The 21,188-nt window shown below is 37.4% G+C and overlaps 1 protein-coding gene across 1 annotated transcript in view; it reads left to right on the top strand.

Moving 5' to 3' along the window:
* TTC27 (tetratricopeptide repeat domain 27) overlaps positions 1 to 19,438 on the top strand; it is a 96,773-nt gene extending 77,335 nt beyond the window's left edge. The window contains exons 17-20 of the mRNA XM_058164227.1: positions 95 to 292; positions 11,136 to 11,247; positions 13,651 to 13,751; positions 15,753 to 19,438. Coding sequence (XP_058020210.1) covers positions 95 to 292; positions 11,136 to 11,247; positions 13,651 to 13,751; positions 15,753 to 15,875 — 534 coding nt within the window. The 3' untranslated portion in view covers positions 15,876 to 19,438. The remainder of the gene's footprint in view (positions 1 to 94; positions 293 to 11,135; positions 11,248 to 13,650; positions 13,752 to 15,752) is intronic.
* The last annotated feature ends 1,750 nt before the right edge of the window (positions 19,439 to 21,188 follow it).

Here is a 21,188-nt window from a genome sequence, read left to right as displayed (position 1 = left end):
CTGATCAATTGAACGATATATTAGCAAACATTTTGGAAACACCACTCGACTTTATGGGACTCCAACTATAACTAACAATTTACTTGTCTTTAAGGTGCTTAAGATTCTGGTAAAAGTAGTCATGGATGGAGTAAGTGACCGAAATGGGGAGACAGCCAAAGGATTAAAGGGAAAACTGCAGGCCCTCTTTGGCAGAGTGACTTCTCGAGTGACAAGTGATGGAGAAATCTGGAGATTATATGCCAGGCTTTACGAAAATGGGCAGAATGAGAACTGCGAAGACATAGAAAAGGTAAACCTTAATGGCAGAATATGCTTCTCGTATTAGAAAAGCCACACATGTGTTTTCATGGTGATATTAAGGTTTTGGATGTATCCTTTGTGAGAATATGATTGGTTCTTTGTTGGTAACTTGATTAGCAAGCCTACTTATTTTAAAGATTGATAAAAAAGAGAAAAACAATTAAGGGAGCAGCGAGATAAAATAATAGACTTTTCCCTCTTGCATGAAAAATACACATTCAGGCAGAGATGAATTTTAATAATTTCTTGTGATTCCAGACTGGCTTAAGATAATTATTTATTTAGATGTACTAATCACAGAATTTATAAGACAGAGGGTATGGTCTCTCTAGTTTTTTAATGTTTCATTCTAGTGTTTGTACCTAAGTGCTAAATATCACTTTTAAACAATATGTCTTCTGCAGAATGATTTATACATTTCAGGCTTCCTTTGGAATTTCAATAGCTCAATCATTATCTCAATGCAGCAGCCTTTGGCGGAAGAGAATGTTTCCAATTATTAAACTGTTACCATTTAGTATAAGGCGAATAGAAGTCCCACGTATGGGATCATTTATTAAGCTGTTTGATGAGGTCAGTCTGATCCTTTAGCATTACCGACACATAACTATTGTACTGCAGCTGTACCTTCCTCCGATTAGTGTGTGAGACATCTTTCCTCCATATATGGCAAGGACTGAGAAAACTATAGGAAAAAAAAGAACAAAGATAAGAAAGATGAGTGAGAAGCAGACATGTGAGTAGAACGAGATGCTTAGCAGAATGCAGAAAATGGAAAGGAAACATATAATAAATAACATTAAAAATGCTAGGTAGACATGGGAGTCCTGTGTGGGAGGTGGACAAGAGATTAATCAGGAAAAAGAAAAAGACAAGAAAGGTTTGTATGTGTTTTACTATACAATTTTTTTTCCAATTCTTTATTATATTAGTTTGTCTCAGTGGTGAAATCCAAATTTTTTTACTACTGGTTCTGTGGGCGTGGCTTGGTGGGCGTGGGAGGAAAAGGATACTGCAAAATCCCCATTCCCACCCCACTCCAGGGGAAGAATACTGCAAAATCCCCATTCCCACCCCACTCCAGGGGTAGGATACTGCAAAATCCCCATTCCCATCCCACTCTGGGGCCAGCCAGAGGTGGTATTTTCCGGTTCTCTGAACTACTCAAAATTTCCGCTATCCGTTCTCCAGAACCTGTCAGAACCTGCTGGATTTCACCCCTGCTTTGTTTCTCTTACAATCATATATTTATATTTACTTTGTCTTTTCCTTTCTGTTCTTTTCTTGTGGGGGTAGGGGAATACATACTTGCCACAAGGAAAGGATTTTTTTTCTCCCCATGTAATTTCTTATCTCCTGGTGACAATCATGCAACTATATTGTCCTGATTTTAGGTAAACCATTGGGTGGTTACAATCTGAAAATAAAATTGTTCACTATTCCGATTGGTTTCCCTTTCAAACTGTAGAGCTTCTCCCTCTTCATAACCTAGTAAATAAAGTTAGTAGTTGGTATTTTTGCACCAAGTCTTAATCTAGAAATTCATTATATTTTCTCTGTAATTTCCCTTTCCCTCCCATTTTAAATGCATTCCTAGGCTACATTTGAGGCAACAGAATTGCCATTGGAAGAGACTTCCCCATGTAAAAGAGGAAATAATAAATATTATTTTAAAACAAGGAGTGTTTCTGCTTGTGGCCTATATCCAATGTTACACAAGTGAATTTCTACTGATAAAATAATTTTTCCATTGTTCTCTCCCTACCCGACCACTGTATCCTCCAATATCCACTAAATCAACTCCAGAAATCTCCCAACCATCTGGAGAAGATTTAGGTATATGTGCGAACAGCAGGAGAAGTCATCCATTTTGTTGGCAGATGTTGTTCCGCAGTGGACAGACATAATGGTTTATAGTTTTATCTTTCCTATAACTGATTAACATTCATTTTATGGGCTAATGGGTTCTCTTAGTGAGAGATGTTCAGTCAGAGGTTTGATAGGCATTTGTAAGATGTTTTATTTGTAAATTAATTTGTATTTTTGCATTGAAATTTGCTGGATTAAATGGCTTATTTCAACTCTTGGGTTCCAAAAAACCTTTTCCTTCAGTTGTATAATTTTAGAACTGCAACACTGTCAAAACATTGTTTTATGATCATGAGTTTATGCTGGGCAATATTTCCCTAAATATCGATGAAATCATTGATCCGACAGTGTATATTATTTAATCCGTTTTGTGAGTTCTTGGGGGCCCATTATGGAGAACAGCAAAAGAGTTCACCCTTGATTTGTGAAAATGTTTTATTGTATTTAAGATTATTTTGACATTTGTGCAAGAAGACACAAAACACAAAGAACAGGATTAGTAGTAAACCCCCATAATCTGCAGTGAGAATGTAGACTCCACCATAATAAAGAGTGGACATCTTAAAAGTTAACATTGCCCATGTGCCCAATACATGAAAATGACAGGTTGAAATCTTGAGCATGAATTCTCATAATTACCACTAGAGAATGAAATTTGTAAGTTTTTCTTTATTTTCTTTTTCGTTCTTTTTCTTTATCCATTCTTGCTATATTATCTGGGTCAGAAACTGAGATTGGGAATGGAAACAAAGTTCATTTCCATCTTGTATATAAGTCACCTAGAAGTATTCAGTAGTACATCAGATAGTGAGCTTGAATCTATTGAAGGAGTGTTTTGTAATAACAGATAAAAGTTTTATTCTTGATTTCTTGCATAGAAACTATATTATGTTTTAATGTTCTTTCAATTTAGCTGTCTCTCTGTCTTTGTGTTTGCAAGCATTCAATAATGCCATTGCTATAGAATAGAATAGAATAGAATAGAATAGAATAGAATAGAATAGAATAGAATAGAATAGAATAGAATTCTTTATTGGTCAAGTGTGATTGGACACACAAGGAATTTGTCTTTGGTTGCATATGCTCTCAGTATACGTAAAAAGACAAGGTACAAGAATCATAAGGTACAACACTTAATGATAGTCATAGAGTACAAATAAGCAATCAAATCATACTAGGAAACAATCAATATCAATCATAAGGATACAAGCAACAAAGTTACAGTCATGAAGTCATAAGTAGCTTTACTGAAGCTACTGAAAATATAATTAGCTTTCAGTATTACCATAAAGCCCAGCTTTGGATACAGCAATAAAAATACTATAATAGACTTTAGAGGTGGTAGTCAAATTATATTCAGTGACTATAGTTCAGCAACTATACCAACTTGCAGTGGTGCTGGACAAAGAGGACTTATAACTGGTCCTTGGAGTTCCAACTATTGCAGCATCCCTGTGGTCACATGAATAGAATAGAATAGAATTTATTGGCCAAGTGTGATTGGACACACAAGGAATTTGTTTTGATCGCCATTCAGGCAACCAGCTTGTGATTATGACATCGCAATGATCTGTGGTTTTCTGATTGTGAATTCCGACATTCCCTTCCAGCTTCCCACAAGCAAAGTCAATGAAAAATGTGTTAGGAAGTCAGAAGTCCCAATCATGTGATGTCCTTACTTAATGACCCACACAGTCAATGCTTAACGTTGGCATCCAAAACTGCAAAAAATTGTCTTTGCTAAGTGATGCAGTCATGTAATCCCATTCCAGCATTCTTTTCATACATATATTCCGTGAAATAAAACCAAGAGAATTATTAATTTAGTTTAGTAATTTAAAATAGTCATTTCTATTTATTTATTTCAGAAATAGAGATCCTCAAATTAGTAAACAACAAACTTGGTTCAATCCACTGTATTGGCTTTTTTGGCAGCTGCAGCACACTGCTTGCTTATATTTAAGTGATTGTCCACTAAGACTCCAAGATCCCTCTCACTAGTCTCCACTATTGAGCAAGGAACACATATACTGTACTTGTGCATTTGGTTTTTCTTGCCTAAATGTAGAACCTTACTTTTTTCACCATTGAATTTCATTTTGTTAGATAGTGCCCAATGTTCAAGTCTGTCAGGATCCTTCTGTATCTTAAGCCTATCTTCTGGAGTGTTGACTATTCCTGCTAGCTTAGTGTCGTCTGCAAATTTGATGAGTTCCCCATCTATTCCCTCATCCAAATCATTGATGAATATGTTGAAGAGTACTGGGCCTAAAACAGAGCCCTGGGGTAACCCACTGGGGTACTTCCCTACATGTAGATGCAGTTCCATTGAGCACTGCACGTTGAGTAAAGTTGGTCAGCCAGTTATGAATCCATCTGGTGTGATGCTGTCTAACCCACATTTTTCTATTTTTATCAACTAGTAGATTATGGTCTACTTTGTCGAATGCTTTACTGAAGTCCAAGTAAACTATATTGACAGCATTCCTCTGGTCCACTAGTTTGTCACTTTGTCAAAGAATGAAATAAGATTAGTCTGGCATGATCTGTTTTTGACAAACCCGTGTTGGCTTTTGGTTATTACTTTGTTTGCTTCTAGGTGTTCGCTGATTTGTTGCTTAATTATCTTTTCCAGAATCTTCCCTGGTATTGAGATCAGGCTGATGGGTCTGTAGTTTCCTGCATCTATTTTTTTCCTTCGTTCCCCCCCCCCCTATTTTTTCAAATGGAGAGCCATTTTGGTTTGTTGTCATTACCCACCTTATACAAGTTCAAGTCCCCTTTATTTTGATTTGAATTACAGACAGCAGAGTAGGAAAACATCCCCACTTTTTCTCAGGAACTTAATTTGACAGGGCATTTCTAAAGTTAAAGATCTTTCAGAATGAATAGGTTAATTGAGTAAAGTCAGAGTTCTTTATTACCTGTTCAGTATTAAGATTAAGGAACTAAATAAGTGTTAAAGACAATGGAGAAAAGTGACAAATTATCATTACTCCTACAGACCTTAACTCAATGGCTAATCTTCCTGGCAGAAATAGACATGCACACATGCACAACATTCAGATAGAAATAAGGATGCAGAGAAACAGCTCAGATCAATCTGTAACATAAAGAAAATTATCATAATCTGAATTAGCTCCACATTTTCCTAGGTCACTATTTTCTGATGATTCTCCAACTTTCCTCTGGGCTGGGCTGCTTTTCATACTTGGCAGAAATTAGACTGAGAAGAGAGCCTTTTTATTCTTGGAATGAAAGACAAAACATCAAAAGTAAAATCTGAATTTTCCTCCTCTCTTTTTCAAAGACCACCTGAGAAGGGGAATTGAGCCTTGAACATCTGATTTTCTTGAGTTCTAATAGACTCTGCCCACTAACCAAATTGACAGGACATGTTCAAATTTTTCCTTAAGTCTTGTGGGGGGGGAGTTGTTACTCCCTCACAGTTTTGATATAAAAGAAGCATTAAACTGAATGTAAAGTGATGTTTGCAGCGTTCAAATATTGTGGAACTTAACTCTTTTCTCAACCTTTTAAGCAGTATGGACTTCAGCTCCCAGAATTGTGCTGTGCTGGCTGAGGAATTCTGGGAGTTGAAGTCCACACAGCTTAAGATGCCAAGGTTGAGAAACACTGTTTAAATTATCTGATTCCATTACAATAGAACAGGGAAGAGAAATATCTGTACCGACAGATAATGAAGTATCATTCTTCTTTTGTTTGGCTATATAGGACTGATGGGCAATAAAGTCCATCAAAATAAAATAAACAATAAAAACAATACATTACAGCATGCAGCATTAAGGAAAACTTAACCAAATCATAAAGTGAGCTTTGATAGTCTGGGGCATACTTAACATTTTTTAAGATCATAAGGGCCACAAGGCAGGACACGGATGCAAATGTGGCCTTTTTCCTTGTTTTTGACATGTTTTTAAACCTAGTTAAGTCTATTGCAGAACCTTTGCTGCAGTTTTCATATTGCTTCCTTCGTTAACATAATGAGTTATAATTCTATCAATTTTCAGCCATGGTGACCACAAAGAAGAGCTTGAGGACTGCAGATTTCTCCCCTTCCCTCATTACATATCATTATTTTTTTAAATGGCAGGTTTTAAATTGTAGATTAAATTTACAGCCCTAAAATCATAATTTTTAAAAATGTGAGAGAATATGAAGGACTCAACCACCTTAAATATTTATGAGATGGCCTGGATGACGATCTCAGCAGAGATTCTTAAGGTTTCAACAGATCTGTGGGGGTGGATTGGTTTTTCAGGTAATTTGGTCCCAAACTGCAAGAGGTTTTAAGGATTAAAGCCAGTGCTTTGAATTAAACCCAGAAAGGGCATAATTTTACTGCCATAATCTGATCTCATTTTCCATATCCATTAATAATCATGCAGCTATGTTTTGTAATAGATCCATTCTCTGTACTATTTCCATTTTAATCAGTTTTTCATCCCCTCGGTAATATAAGGCACAAGAGAAAGGACAGGAAGAGATAAGTGGTCATTCAGAACCCCCCTTGACCATATCTTCAGGCACCAATGACTGAAAACGTAATAAAGCAGGAGCAGGCATTGTTCTGAAGGTCTCTGCTATCACTGTTATTTTCAGAGAGGATCTGAGTGACTTGCAAACATGTCTCAATGACATTTCAAAGAGTCCATGAATCGTTCCCCTAGATCCAATTGCAAAAATTTCTGAATTGCTCGTCAAGATCTGTTATTACTGCTCGCAATAAAATACCTTATGCCAACAGACTCCAAATTTTGGGCTTAGACAACTTAGAACTTTGCAAACGTCAGTCTGACCTAAGCACAGTACATAAAATTATCTACCACAATGTCCTACCTGTCAATGACTACTTCAGCTTAAACCACAACAATACACAAGCAAATAATAGATACAAACTCAAGGTAAACCACTCCAAACTTGATTGCAGAAAATATGACTTCAGTAACAAAGTGGTCAATGCCTGGAATGCACTACCTGACTCTGTAGTTTCTTCCCCAAACCCCCAAAACTTTAAGCTTAAACTATCTACTGTTGACCTCACCCCATTCCTAAGAGGTCTGTAAGAAGCGTGCATAATTGCACCTGTGTGCCTACCGTCCCTGTCCTAATGTTTCTTTTTTACTTACTCTTTTCATGTATCCAGATTATGTTTATACTTTTACCTGGTATCTTATATATGATTGATAAATAAAAAAATAAAATATATTATGCAATAAGAAGGGGAGGAGAAACCCTTCTGTGTCACCAAAATAATGAGCTCTGATGGGTGTTTGTTTATACACATCCTGAATCTTTTACCTGGATTCAAATCTTCTGTCAGATAGTTTCATGTTGGTAACATAACTCTTTCTTCTCATCTGTATCACGCCATGCGGCTGTTCCTCGTAGAGATCTATGCCAATCTGCCTAATCCTCCCCCAAGTGACACCCTCCGTGGTGATTTGCAAATTCCATTTCAGGGAACAATTTCCCAAGAGTCAAAGTCATATGTCATTTTATGTTTCTTAAGTCAGGGAAGCATCTGGAACCAAGCTATTTTTGTTAAAGAAGGGTTGGTTTATTTTTGCCACTCGGACTGTTTCTGTATTTAGTTGAGCATCAAAATGTGTCAACTGAAAGTGTGAAATGGCTGTGTGGCTTACATCATAATACTGTAAGTTCTTGTTTTGTTTGATTTTGTTCTGTTTTGCTTCGATGCAAGATTGTGTCACTGTTTGCTTTTCCAATGCCTGTATCCTGACTGCCATCATCTCCATCTCTCAAATATTGATGGCATGTAGAACATCAGGAAATGGAATTAATAGGCTACATTAAGTTATCACAATGTGCGACATTTCTAATGAGTAAGCTGTTTGTGCACATTGCCCAGTTGCTCCCACTTGGGTCTTCCTGCCAGCAGATACAGCTGACATGTTCCAACCATGGTATGTTTAGAAGTATGCATGAAGTGGGAACTTGTTGACTTGTTTCTTTCTTAACAAGTCAAAGCCATATGTTGTGATTTCATCTTGGTTTATGAAACTGCTTATTAGGAAAGATACAAACCATAGTTTTCTATTCATACTTAAGGCTAAAGAAATAAAATAAGAGACTCATTTGGGTATGTCAGCAGTCACATTCCAGATGGAAACTGCCAGGCTAAAACTGAACAAGTTGGTATTCTTAACCCCCAGTGTGAAGAACATGAAGTCATTTCACAGTGGAAAATTCCTTCTCAGGAATTTTTGGGGGAGCCACAGGAATTTTTAAATGTCCCTATAAGCAGGAGTCAAAAACCTAGCTAGGTTCTGAAAAATGTAACATACTTTTTTATACTTTAAAACCCAGGTGTCAAACTGGCAGCCCATGGTTTGGATGCGTGATGCGCAGGCAAACCAGCAAAGGCAAAAAAATGTTGCGATACACCACATGATGTGATCGAGTTTGACACCCGTGCTTTAAAGTGTGCAAACCAGATAACAACAGCACAAAAACCACTTACCAATTCATAGTTTAATGTCTAACGAAGCTATCGAAGTGCTGTCCCGGTGTCTGGAGGCCATACGGGTCTGGATGGGGAAGAACAGGCTCAAGCTCAATCCCTCCAAGACAGAGTGGCTGTGGATGCCGGCACCCCGATACAGTCAGCTGCAGCCGCAGCTGACTGTTGGGGGCGAGTCATTGGCCCCAATGGAGAGGGTGCGCAACTTGGGCGTTCTCCTGGATGGACGGCTGTCTTTTGAAGACCATTTGACAGCCGTCTCCAGGAGAGCTTTTTACCAGGTTCGCCTGGTTCGCCAGTTGCGCCCCTTTCTAGACCGGGATGCCCTATGCACGGTCACTCATGCTCTCGTGACATCTCGTCTGGATTACTGCAATGCTCTCTACATGGGGCTCCCCCTGAAGAGCACCCGGAGGCTCCAGTTGGTCCAGAATGCGGCTACGCAGGTGATAGAGGGAGCCCCTCGTGGCTCCCATGTGACACCTCTCCTGCGCAGACTGCACTGGCTACCTGTGGCCTTTCGGGTGCGCTTCAAGGTTTTGGTAACTATCTTCAAAGCGCTCCATAGCATAGGGCCAGGTTACCTACGGGACCGTCTGCTGCCACCGAATGCCTCCCACCGACCTGTGTGCTCTCACAGGGAAGGACTCCTTAGGGTGCCGTCAGCCACGCAGTGCCGACTGGCGACACCCAGGGGGAGGGCCTTTTCTGTGGGGGCTCCCACCCTCTGGAACGAACTTCCCCCAGGTCTTCGTCAACTTCCTGACCTTCGAACCTTTCGCCGCGAGCTTAAGACACATCTATTTATTTGCGCAGGACTGGACTAGAATTTTAAATTTTAAATTTGGTTTTAACGGGGTTTTATCATTTTTATCGCAATTTTTAATATTCGGCCTTATTTTATAAGTTTTTTAAATTGGTGTTTTATTTTGTATTTATATGTATGTTTTTATCAGGCTGTAAACCGCCCTGAGTCCCTCGGGAGATAGGGCGTTATAAAAATGTGATTAAATAAATAAATAAATAAATAAATAAATAAATAAATAAATAAAGTGCACAACCAGGTCAATTTCCCTCAAATTCATGTTGCTGTTGTGTTTTCAGTTATGGAGAGATGAGAGCCTTTTTCCAAGGTTATTAGTGCCCTAATCCACCCCTTTTTTCATAATTAAATTCATAGTGATCGCTATCTGTGTCATCAGTTAACACCACCTGGGCACAGGATATAAAAATCAAGTTCCTTTTATTCGTACTGAAATTCCTCATATTTAACTTAGATGAATGAGTAGGAGGTCTAATACTGAGAGTTAGATAAAATTATCTCTGTTCACACTTTCTGCATTTTGTGTGATATATATGTCTTTTTCTGGCCTCCCCTTTGCCTACTTTCTTTCTAAGTTAATCCCTTCAACCGATATAACCTTTTGCTGTAAACATATTTTTTTCAATTTGTGTAGCACAGTAATCGGAACAGCATGCTGTTCAATTAATTATAAGAAAACTTAACATAAACCAGCAGTGATATCAAATACCAAATTCTGTTGTGTATAACAGATTGCCAAAATTGAAAACATTATCGAGAAGGATTTGAAAAAGTTTTTGGCATAGAGACTAAATCAGTGATGGCTAACATTTTACGGACCAAATGCACGTGCCCACGCCCTAACCTCCCAAATGCAATGCGCACACAGCTTCCCTGCACACACACACCCACATGCATACATGCCCGCCCCGCACATGCCCCCCCCCATACATGGCAGAGACCTGAAGACCAGCTAGCCGGCGGAAGACACACGTGCATGCATGGCACAGCTGAACTGGGGCGACAGCTTGTGTGCCATCAGAGAGGCATTGTGTGCAACCTCTGGCACGTATGCCATAGGTTCGCCATCATGGGACTAAATGTTTAGATTTAGAAAATTGCTAGACTTATTTTATTGCTGTTCTTTTATTTACTATTTTATTTATTTAACTTATATGCTGCCCATCTTGCCAAAGGCGACTTTTTTCATTTGTGCTTCTGCTTAGTTTTAGACCTTTCTCTTACATTTCTACTTATCCTTAGAGTCCAAATTGCTCTTTCCAAATTGCAAAATTAATTCAGAATAAAATTTAGGCGTACAATGGCTCTAATTATGAAAATACAAGTGCTTTTTTACTTTCAGATACATTTAAATATGATGACCCGGCAAAATATGGGTCACATGCATCTGTCTAGACAGATTTTTTTAACTTAAAAATTGTCTCTTAACCATATGCTACTTATATGTCTGTCATACTTGAGAGAAAAAACAACAACTAAAACATCTGTGTTACAGCTGCAAAGAAAGAGACTGCTTTAAAGCTGAGGAACTAATAAAGTATTATCAGTCAGTATGCTTAATAGAGGGGGAACTTGCATGTACGCATAAAATAAAGCAATTTTACTTTTAAGTTCACAGTACCTCTGTCATTGCAGGCATTGCAGTATCTCACCAAAGCATACAAATGTGAAATCCAATCAGGAGACTGGGAAAAAGATACTTCCTCTTTTAAGAAAGTAGCCAGAGATGCTCTTGAAGTTGCACAAGGTATGTCCTATACGAAAATGTTAACATAAATCATGGCTGATTATCTATTTCTGAAGTACTTTTTATTGAAGCAATAAGCAGTGGACATAGCAGACCACATACCTGAATATAATTTCCGGGGAAATAGTTGAGAGAAGGGGAAGGGAGATGTAGCCACTATCTGAAGTAAAATATATATATATATATAAAAAACTGGCCAGCCATGTCAGTGATTGGAAGCTTAGCAGATCAGCTAAACCTTTTCTTACATTGCCATAAAAACCACATCATTTTCTCTATGTAGTCATCATAAGTTGTGCTTGATTCAAGGGCAGATTTATCTGCTTTTCTTCTACCACTTCAGAAAGTAAGCAATAACGAAAAGGTTGAAATTAAAAGTTGATTCCAGGCCTCAAAAAGTTGAGAAAGCAGCACAGTTCTGGGTCCTTTCTTGTTATTAGGAACAGAAGATACAGTGGGGAGTGGGGTGGGATGGATAAAATATATTTTTATTCTAGCATGCTGAATCAAGGCATTGAATCTTTATCCTATTTTTTAAAACTTTTTTTTCATTTTCTTTACTTAGGCCCTTCACAGTTTCTAGCATTTGCTGAGGTTTTAGACTCTGAAATCTAGTGTGATCACAGAGCTAAATGTTGGGATATTGACATCACAGCACAGAGATTTTGATATGTGCATGTTTCAACATCAGTTCCAAATCTCATTTTTTAAAAAGGGGGAAATGACAATGAACTTAAAAGATTCTAGTGTTTCTAGGGCACATAGTAGATGTTTAAATGGCCATCTGATTCCGAAAATGATTGCATTACATTTGGTTTTCTCGTCTCATTTATAAGACTTTATATTAAAACATAATGCCATGATGCAACATGATAGTCATGAGTCCTGATAAAGTAGATAAGTGGACATCATAATTACAGATGCCTCTGATGACACTTCCAACCATTGGAAGCCATTGATATTTATTAAGAATGCAGAATCACAAAACATTGGGCTACCCTACAGTGAATGAAATGGTAGATGGTATAGGCCAGCCATAAAAAATTGGATAGTCATGCTACTTAGAATTGGGTACCATCATCCTTTCTAACTTCGAAATATTGAGAACAAAATAAAATACTGTACTTTTCCGAGTATAAGACGCACCTCCCCCCTAAAAGAGGGTGGAAATGTTAGTGCATCTTTTACACTGAATACAGCCATTTTTGGCCTCCCAAAACCCTGCCCCATACGTTCCATTTTTACCAAAAACAAGCCCGTTTTTCACAAAAACAGGACATGCAGAGGGTTTGGGAGGCCTGCAGAGTGCTCCTGGGGGCTGGGGAGGGCAAAAACTTTTCCCCCCCTTGATTACCTCTTCGAAAACCTGGTGTGTCTTATACTCCAGTGTATCTTATAGGCCGAAAAATATGGTATGTCTTTCTTGGTTCAAGATACCAGAGGTCCTGCAATAATCAAAATGTCCTTAACTCCATGAAATGAAAAATAGAAAGAAAGCACATTGCTTGCATCTTATTTTATATTCTGCATTTGCATGGATGTGTACAAAAAGCAAACAATTGAAAATCCCAAACACCTCCTAGAAGAGAGAGCACGGAAATGTGCACTTCCAAGCTGTATTAAGTCGCAGTGGATGGATGGAAGAAGGGAGATTAGTTTTACACCATAGCAGAGCTAGATATAAATAATCTCAGGCCTTGAACACATTTTACATTTGATTGTAAGTTTAACTAGCTAAGAGTAAAAACCAACATGGGGTGAGAAGGACAATGAAATATTATGAAAAACAACATGGCTGACTGGGAGAATAACATGGATTATTCCACACAGCAACATTTGCTTGCAGATTCCAATACTGTGGCTCTGACACTTAGGTAGACAAAATAGCTTCATTTACAAACAACAGAGAAGTATTAACTGGCATGATAGTTGGCACATTTTGTTAAAAGACAGGAAACACATTTGGAGAGCAATCAGTATTGGCTGATAGATCACAGATCTATCTATAGCTGGCATTCTGAATAGGACCATTGCAAGGTTTTGTTACAAGCAATCTACTTGTATGCATTATTAAATAAGATATATAAAAAACTATTCTTGCAAGTCAGCAACTTAGGCTGCAACCCTAAACGACATCACAAAGTTCTACATTCCAGTGATACTTCTGGACTACATGTAAAGTCAACGTATTTTAGAGGGAATAAAATTATTGCTGTAGTGGCAGTAATTACTTTCGTAATAACCATTGCAGATTATTGCCTTATGCTTAATGTTTATCCTTTTAATGAATTAGGAGCTTTTTCTCCCCAGATCGAAGTTAACTGAGAGCTGAGTAGTAATTTATAACAACCATGTTATTTTTGTGGAACTCACTCAACTTTGTTTTGCCTTTTAAAACTCCAGTCGCAATGAAATGCAGCAAAATGAAAACTAATTACCAAGAAGCCTTGCCAATACTGTCTTCTGCCCGACTCAACTTGCGTGGTTTGGTTGCCAAAGCAAAGGTAAGGCTGATAGACTTCATTAAAAGGTTCTTTGGAACAGAGAGACAGAGAGAGATTGATCCAGGAGCTACAGCTGATGTTTTCAAGAGCTATTGGTTTTGTTAATTCAACTTTTCTCAACCTCTTGCACCCCAGATACTTTAAGAATAAGAATCCCAGGATTTCTAATCAGATGGCCAATGACTGGCTAGGAAATTGGAGCTGCATTATAGCACATCTGGAAGGCATTAGGATGGGAAGAATTGTATTACCTCTTCATTACACTGAAAGGTGGGGTGGAGAGGTATCCCTGTTTGTAATACGGAATTAGTTGTGAGAATTGTATTGGACTCAATAGCTATAAATGCCTTTCTATTGTACATCTTTAAAGAACTGATTGCTTCTTAAGAAAGCAGTTTTGAATGACTTCTGCATTATGACGTTTTCTTCCAGTGATACAGTAGAGTAGGAATGCAGTATTTGACAGTTTTAAAGAGAAGAGGTGGGATCACAGGAGTTGGAAGAACTTCTGGCACTGCTCCCTTAGGAGCATATCTCTTACTGTGGCCTTCCATGGCAAAAAAAAAAAAAATCACGAGTGCAGCATTTTTCCATTTGTTCATTGGTCATCTCATAGTACATTCATCCCATCCATTCTTGCCTACTTTTCAAATTTTATCAGCAGCAGAAGCAGGTGACCTGCAATCTAAAGTTACAACAGAAGAGAAATGACACCTCTGAAGCTTGTCATAGTTTCTGCCCTTCACTGTTGCCCATGTTCCTTTTTATCTACCAGTCCAAGAGAATGCCGGATTCTCACTTCAATCCCAAGTGGATGAGATATGTTTCTACCATTGATAAGATTTACTTCTTGTCCAGCATTTCCATTATTGGGATCTTTTGATGCCCAATTCTGTTATTTTTAAAAATATGTTGTCTTTCATTGATGTCAGTGTTCAGAGCATGGTTACTGAACAGTTGACAAAAACAGTGATTGCATACGCAAGGACTTTATAAAAATGTGTAGACCCAGGACTATTTTTCTAGTCTCCAGTGGCTTTGGTAAGGTCCTCAGAATTCTCCTAAAGTTGTCAGCAAGGTGTAATTGATAGTAGGAGTGAACTAATTATTAATTTGCTGTAGAACAAATCTTATTAACTATAGAGAGTAAATTTAATTTAATTTTGAACATTAATGTTTGCCCTGGCCTTGCTATTGTTTTTATAGCAAAGCCCATGATAAGCACTTCAAAGTTATGCGAGACCTTAAACCTAGAAAGCAGTTTTCCAACCTCCTTTATGAAACAGATTGCTAGGCAATAAAAATCCTGAATTTTATCCAAAGTGCATCAAGAAGATTTTCTTGCCCAAGACTTAGCACTGAAATCTCTCAAGAATCTGTTTTGAAAGCTGGTTGTACTGTGCCTTGCAATTAAGAGTTCTGCTCTTTTCCCCATTTTTTATTTTTTATTTTAGAATTTTGACACAAATGTTAGAATCTGCTTCCTTGCAGATTGAAAACTAACAGGTTAACATTGCATAGGGAGATATTCAGAGGTGGGTTTCAGCAGGTTCTGATCAGTTCTGGGAACCGGTAGCGGAAATTTGAGTAATTCGGAGAACCGGTAGTAAAAATTCTGACTGGCCTGCTCCCATCTATTCTCTGTCTCCTGAGTCCCAGCTGATCGGGAGAAAATGAGGATTTTGCAGTATCCATCCCCTGGATTGGGGAGGGAATGGAGATTTTACAGTATCCTTCCCCTGCCACGCCCACCAAGCCACACAACAGAACCAGTAGTAAAAAAATTTGAAACCCATCACTGGAGATATTCCTCATCTGTTATCCACAGAGGAACACCAGCATGCTGCCTTTGGAATGGGAGTAATCTTGTGTAGATGCCATAAAGAAATGAGATCACAGAACTTATGGAAACGATTGTGGTTAGAATTATTTTTTTTTTAACCTTGTGCCTTACTTAGACTAAGGTTTCCCGTAAAAATTGCTTTCAACTTTCTTGTGTAGCAAAATTTTGCAGACGCTGTAAGTGATGAAGTTTCCAGTGACCTCGCTGAAGAAATGGCAGCAATGGAGAATTTGATGATGGAATTGCAAGAACTTAACAACCAGCTAAGGAATCAGACTTGAGAAAAAGAAGATCCGATTTCTTGGAAAGAAGGACGGGCAAGGCTGGCACGCTTCACCAGTTTTAGCTTGTACTGATGAGCATTCAGTAAATCAAAGGCATCTTTAAATAAATATTTCTCCATACCATACAACCATTACTATTTGCTTACAAGTTTTTCTGGTAATATTTCTTCTTTCTCAGTTATGTGTGATTTATGTTGGCTTGGATTTTATGGAACAAATTATGCCTGCTTTTTTATTTAGGATCCTTTTTTCTTTAAGATTAGATCTGCCCCTCTGCAAAAGTAATTGGCTTCTGTCCATAGTTGTGCACTTTATGGCTATAAACAATTGGCTATGAACAGTTCTGTTCGTGGTGGAAGTGGGAAGGAAAGGGCTATTTGATTTGATTGTGTCAACAGGAACCTGCAAATAGGGAAGGGGGAATAAAAAATGGAAACAACTGTCTTCTGGGATTTTTAAAGGATTTTTAAAGCAAGAGGACCCAGTTGTATTTTTCTTAGCTTAGGCTTTTCAAATGCAAGTATTCACACACAAAGTAACACTTGCCAAGAATGTTAGCACTAATCATTTTCAAAACACAGGTTTAGGAATACAGGTAGCCCTCAACTTATGGCCACAATTGAGCTCAAAATTTATGTTGCTAAGTGAGACATTTCTTAAGGGAGTGTTGCTCCATTTTACGACCTCTCTTGCCACATTTGTTAAGTGAATCACTGCAGTTATTAAGTTAGTAAGAAGATTGTTAAGTGAATCTGGCTTCCCCTGACAAGTTAGCTTGTCAGAAGGTTGGAAAAGGTGACAACTGCAACCGTGATAAAAATGAGTCAGTTGCCAAGCATCTGAATTTTGATTATGTGAGTCTGAATTGTTCATGTGACCATGGGATGCTGCACTGGTCATAAGTGTGGAAAAGGGCTATAAGTCACTTTTTTCAGTGCCGATGTAACTTTGAACAATCACTAAACCAGGGGTCTCCAACCTTGGCAACTTTAAGACTTGTGGACTTCAACTCCCAGAGTTCCTCAGCCAGCAAAGCTGGCTGAGGACTTCTGGGAGTTGAAGTCCACAAGTCTTAAAGTTGCCAAGGTTGGAGACCCCTGCACTAAATGAACTATTGTAACTTGAGGACTACCTATACAAGACCACCTATAGCTTCATTTCCATAAGCTAGGTGTGTATGTGTGTATTTGTGTGAGAGACAGAGAGAACACAAGCACGGACCTAGCAACACCAATACCAGTAGCTTTGCCTGGGCTGGAGTTGGATACTAGCTTTGTATCTTCAGTCATCTCAAAATGGACAATAAGGTCTCCTTTGTTAGACTGGTTCACCACATTCAGCCTTAATATAGTTGCCATGGGTTAGCTTAATATGTGGTATGTACCAAATCAATTCTAACTTACGTAACAAGTACATTTTGCAACTTCCCTCAAAAGTGGATCAGGTCAGAGCTGATAGCTAGTAGCTATTTTAAGGGCAAAATCTTGCCCCATGCCAAGAAACAAATCTGATCTGGAAATCTGTGGGATCTGTAAATAGTTGCTTCAATCAACAAGCTGTAATTTCTGCCTCTCTGGCTTGGTAGGAAAGCTTTTCCATGCTTGGCATGATACATTGATTCTCTTTGTTTATTTCTAACAATTGATCTTCTAACTGTATTTGCTGCTGAATGGGAAAATTTTATGCTATTGTAATTAACAGCCATTAATGTAACCTCTTTGTTTACAAAAATATATTGGCATTTGTGTGATCAATTCTGTAACTTGGGTTTACATTGTACAAATAAGTAATTTTTATATTCGTCCTAAATTTGTGGTTTGTTCCAAATTTTGTATTCATATATTCCATTCCAGCTCAGTTGCTTTTTTCTTTCATAGATCAAAGCCCACAATTTTTATTGATTGTAGTACTGAATTGTTCATTTGTATCTTCTCCATCTCCATCGTTGTGGAGATTGGCTGGCCAAAGAGTGATACTTGGCATATAATAGAGACTTGTCTTACTTTTAATGAAAACCAGTAGAAAATACATAGAATATTCTTCACTTTATGCTCTTCTCCTTAAATGAAGAATTTAGACGAGTACTACAAAATTTGAATAGCTGAAATCAAACAGCCCAAGCTGTCATACTATAAAATATAGGAAACTTTCTCCATAAATACTTAGAATGATATATAAATAGTTGCTTCAATCGATAAGAAATTCAGGCATGATTCAAATGCTGCAGTACTACTCACTATAGAAACATTTTTGCTAATCATTCCTTATGATACTAATAAAAAGTTAGAAATACTATAATTCTATTTTTCATTCAGCACCTATTCTATAGGGCTAATCATAATTGTTCAATTTAGATTTTGAGCAAATATTTCTATAATTTAGTTTGTTGAATAGGATGCCAAATGGGCATCTTTTTAGTTGTTAATTCTTAGAAAGGTAGATTAGTTTCATAAAACTTTTGGAACTTTTTGTTAAATAGAACAGTAGTCTAAGCATTAACAGGTGACCAGAAAAACAATACAACAGAATACAATTAAGGCAAAAATATGAAATATTTTTTATACTCAATATTAATTGCAAAATTACTTTTCTGGTTAAAATCCTGAATTGTCTGAACTGCATTTTCTTTCAGTGTGACTGACTCTTTTGGCTTCCAGATAACAGAACAAAGAAATGAAGTCACAAGGTGTGAGAAAGGAGGTGAATGGTCCCCTTCTAAATGGAGCTACCTTAATTTTCTTTATCTGGTGATGGATCTCTTGATAAATAATTCACCTTTAGATAAAGTTAGGCTAGGCGCAGTGTGCAAACATTCCTGATTGTCGTTTGCAAGAATGATTATGTTACATTATCATTGGTGAACTCATTTTTAGTAAGGTTCCAACAATAGAAATATGTGTTACACAAGTCTACAAAGGAAGCAGGATCATTTCCTTTTTATTGTGATATAATGGTTTTAAATCTTTCACATCTCTGCCAAGAATAGACATTGAGCATGATAGATAGTTGGCAGAGCTTTGATGCTCAAACATTATCTTACATGTTTTAAAGGGGAAGTGGAAAAATGTGCAAAAATAAGGCATTGACTTTTTTTTTTAATTTTATGTTTATATTTTAAAAAGACATCCATGAATAAAAGTAGTTGTACAAAAGAGTATTGGTGAAGAAATTGACCCACAAAATGAATTTAATTGAATGTATATGGCATTCCTTCATGATGTAATTTAATCCTAATAAGGGCAATTTAAACGGGCAAAATAATTTATTGAAAGATTGCCATTAATTACTCCATACTTGAAATCTGCAGAACATGGTGATTTTTTTCTTCTGCAAATGAAATATCCTAAACTGTTGAATAGCTGTTTGTCAATGAGGTTTGAGACCCTGAGTTCCAGCCCTGCCTTACCCATGAAAGTCACCTGAGCCAGTCATTCTCTCTCAGACCAACTCACCTCCCAGGGTTATTGTGGGGAAAATAGGAGAAGAAAGGTGTGTTGTATATATTTGCAAAAATAATAAAGGCAGGATACAAATAAATAAAAGGATTCATTTATCATGAATATGTTTAAGAGAATGTATGAATGTATTTTTTTGCATTTGTCTTTATATGAAAAAAAAAGTCTTATATTGTGTTGGTTGGAAAACCAAAGCAATGGACAGATAAGGCAATATTTACTATCGGAGCTTTATACTAATAGCAGTATAAGTTTGCCTACCAGCTCCTCAATTTGACAGTAGGTGTGGGGAAACTCATTCATTCAATTTTGAAAAACATAACAGAATTGTCTCACTACTGCAAATATTTACTATGTCTGAGTTTGTTCTTCGAACTGAGATCAGGGAGCTCTTAAAATGCTGTATATGTTTGGTTCTATTGCTTGTTTAATTGCTTTGCAAACCTATGTTTTCTAGCGCTGCACAGTTTGCATTCTGAATTTCTAACGAAGGTCCTAGGGGTGGGTACAAAGCAAAAAGGAGGAAGTTATGGTACCTAGGGGTTCAAGTTCCTGAGATGCGAAAGACTTTATCCTTCTCATCCTAGGACATCATCCTGGCTCAAAATCTTACTATACTCGGATTTTTCCATTTCCAGAGCTACTTCATAATAACAATGTGATTTGGTGAATTCAGTTTAGGACAAAGACAGGAAATCCGTGACCCTTCATTCATTGTTGATGTTATTGTTGTATTTATTGTTCATTATCACTGATATAAAGCCTAATCATACGTATCTTGACTGCAGTTAGCTGAACTACCCAACCCTTTGTTGAAATCATGGGATTATTCCAATATCCATTCCTTTGGAGACAAGAATTACTTTTTTAATGCCATCCAGACTGGCTGAAGATTAATTTTCTGTTAGAAAATGAAGTACAACTCAGGATCTGTTAAGATTGGATGGGTTATAAATATTACAAAATAAACTTTGTTTTGTGTTCCTTGGGATATCATAGAACTGAACTGGCTCATTGGTGCTACTGAGTCGAAACTCTACCCAATGCTCACATATCTAAAGCAAAGCATATCCAACTAATGTCTGTCTAAATTTTACTTGAATGTAGCCAACAAATCAGTTTCACTTGAATTGCTTTATGAAATAGTTGTCTTTATTCCACTGTTTTATGTTCTATACTACGGAACAATAGAGATTTGTGTATGAAATCCAGTATTTGAGGAGTGCTATCATATCCCCCAGAATTTTCTGAAAGCTAAACATTTCCTAGTCCCTTGAGTCATTTCATAGCGTTTGATTATTAGTTCCTGATCATCCCCTGTTGCAGTTGGACAGAATATTTTCAACAAGAAAAATAACTTAGCTATTTTAATGTCCACTGTAAACTCCTCTTTTGTTTTGTCAGTGTTCGATTCATTCAAATTAATAGACACACATATGAAATTACTGTATATCTGTGAGTACCTTAGCAGATGCTGGGATTACCTTGACTTTTTCAGCTAGTTTTGTGAACCACAATTCATCCCCAGTGTAAAATCAGAGTTAGGGCCTCCCATAATAGAAAACTCAGCCAGGCCAGATCCTCTGGTAAACAAGGGGACAAATCCCTTTGTGCTCCATCTTTGACTTCATAATGTTTTAAATTGAATAAATCTGTGCCCTACTTATACTTATACTAAAATGGATTGCTGCCTTTTGCTTGCCAGTTGCAAAGATTTTCTCTGGGTTTTAGTTTCTTGCCACCCAAATATAATTTCTTTGCCTCCATCATCACAAAAGATGTTACAGTGGCATGCAGTGCACCCTTTTCTCCAGTTTAGAGGAAACTCTTCTGAGCTGCAAGCCTGAGTCATTTA

This window comes from Ahaetulla prasina, chromosome 1 (assembly GCF_028640845.1).
Source record: "Ahaetulla prasina isolate Xishuangbanna chromosome 1, ASM2864084v1, whole genome shotgun sequence".
In the NCBI taxonomy this organism is placed as follows: Eukaryota; Metazoa; Chordata; class Lepidosauria; order Squamata; family Colubridae; genus Ahaetulla; species Ahaetulla prasina.
Note: the sequence above shows the minus strand (reverse complement) of the source record. Positions and strands in the feature narration are given on the sequence as shown.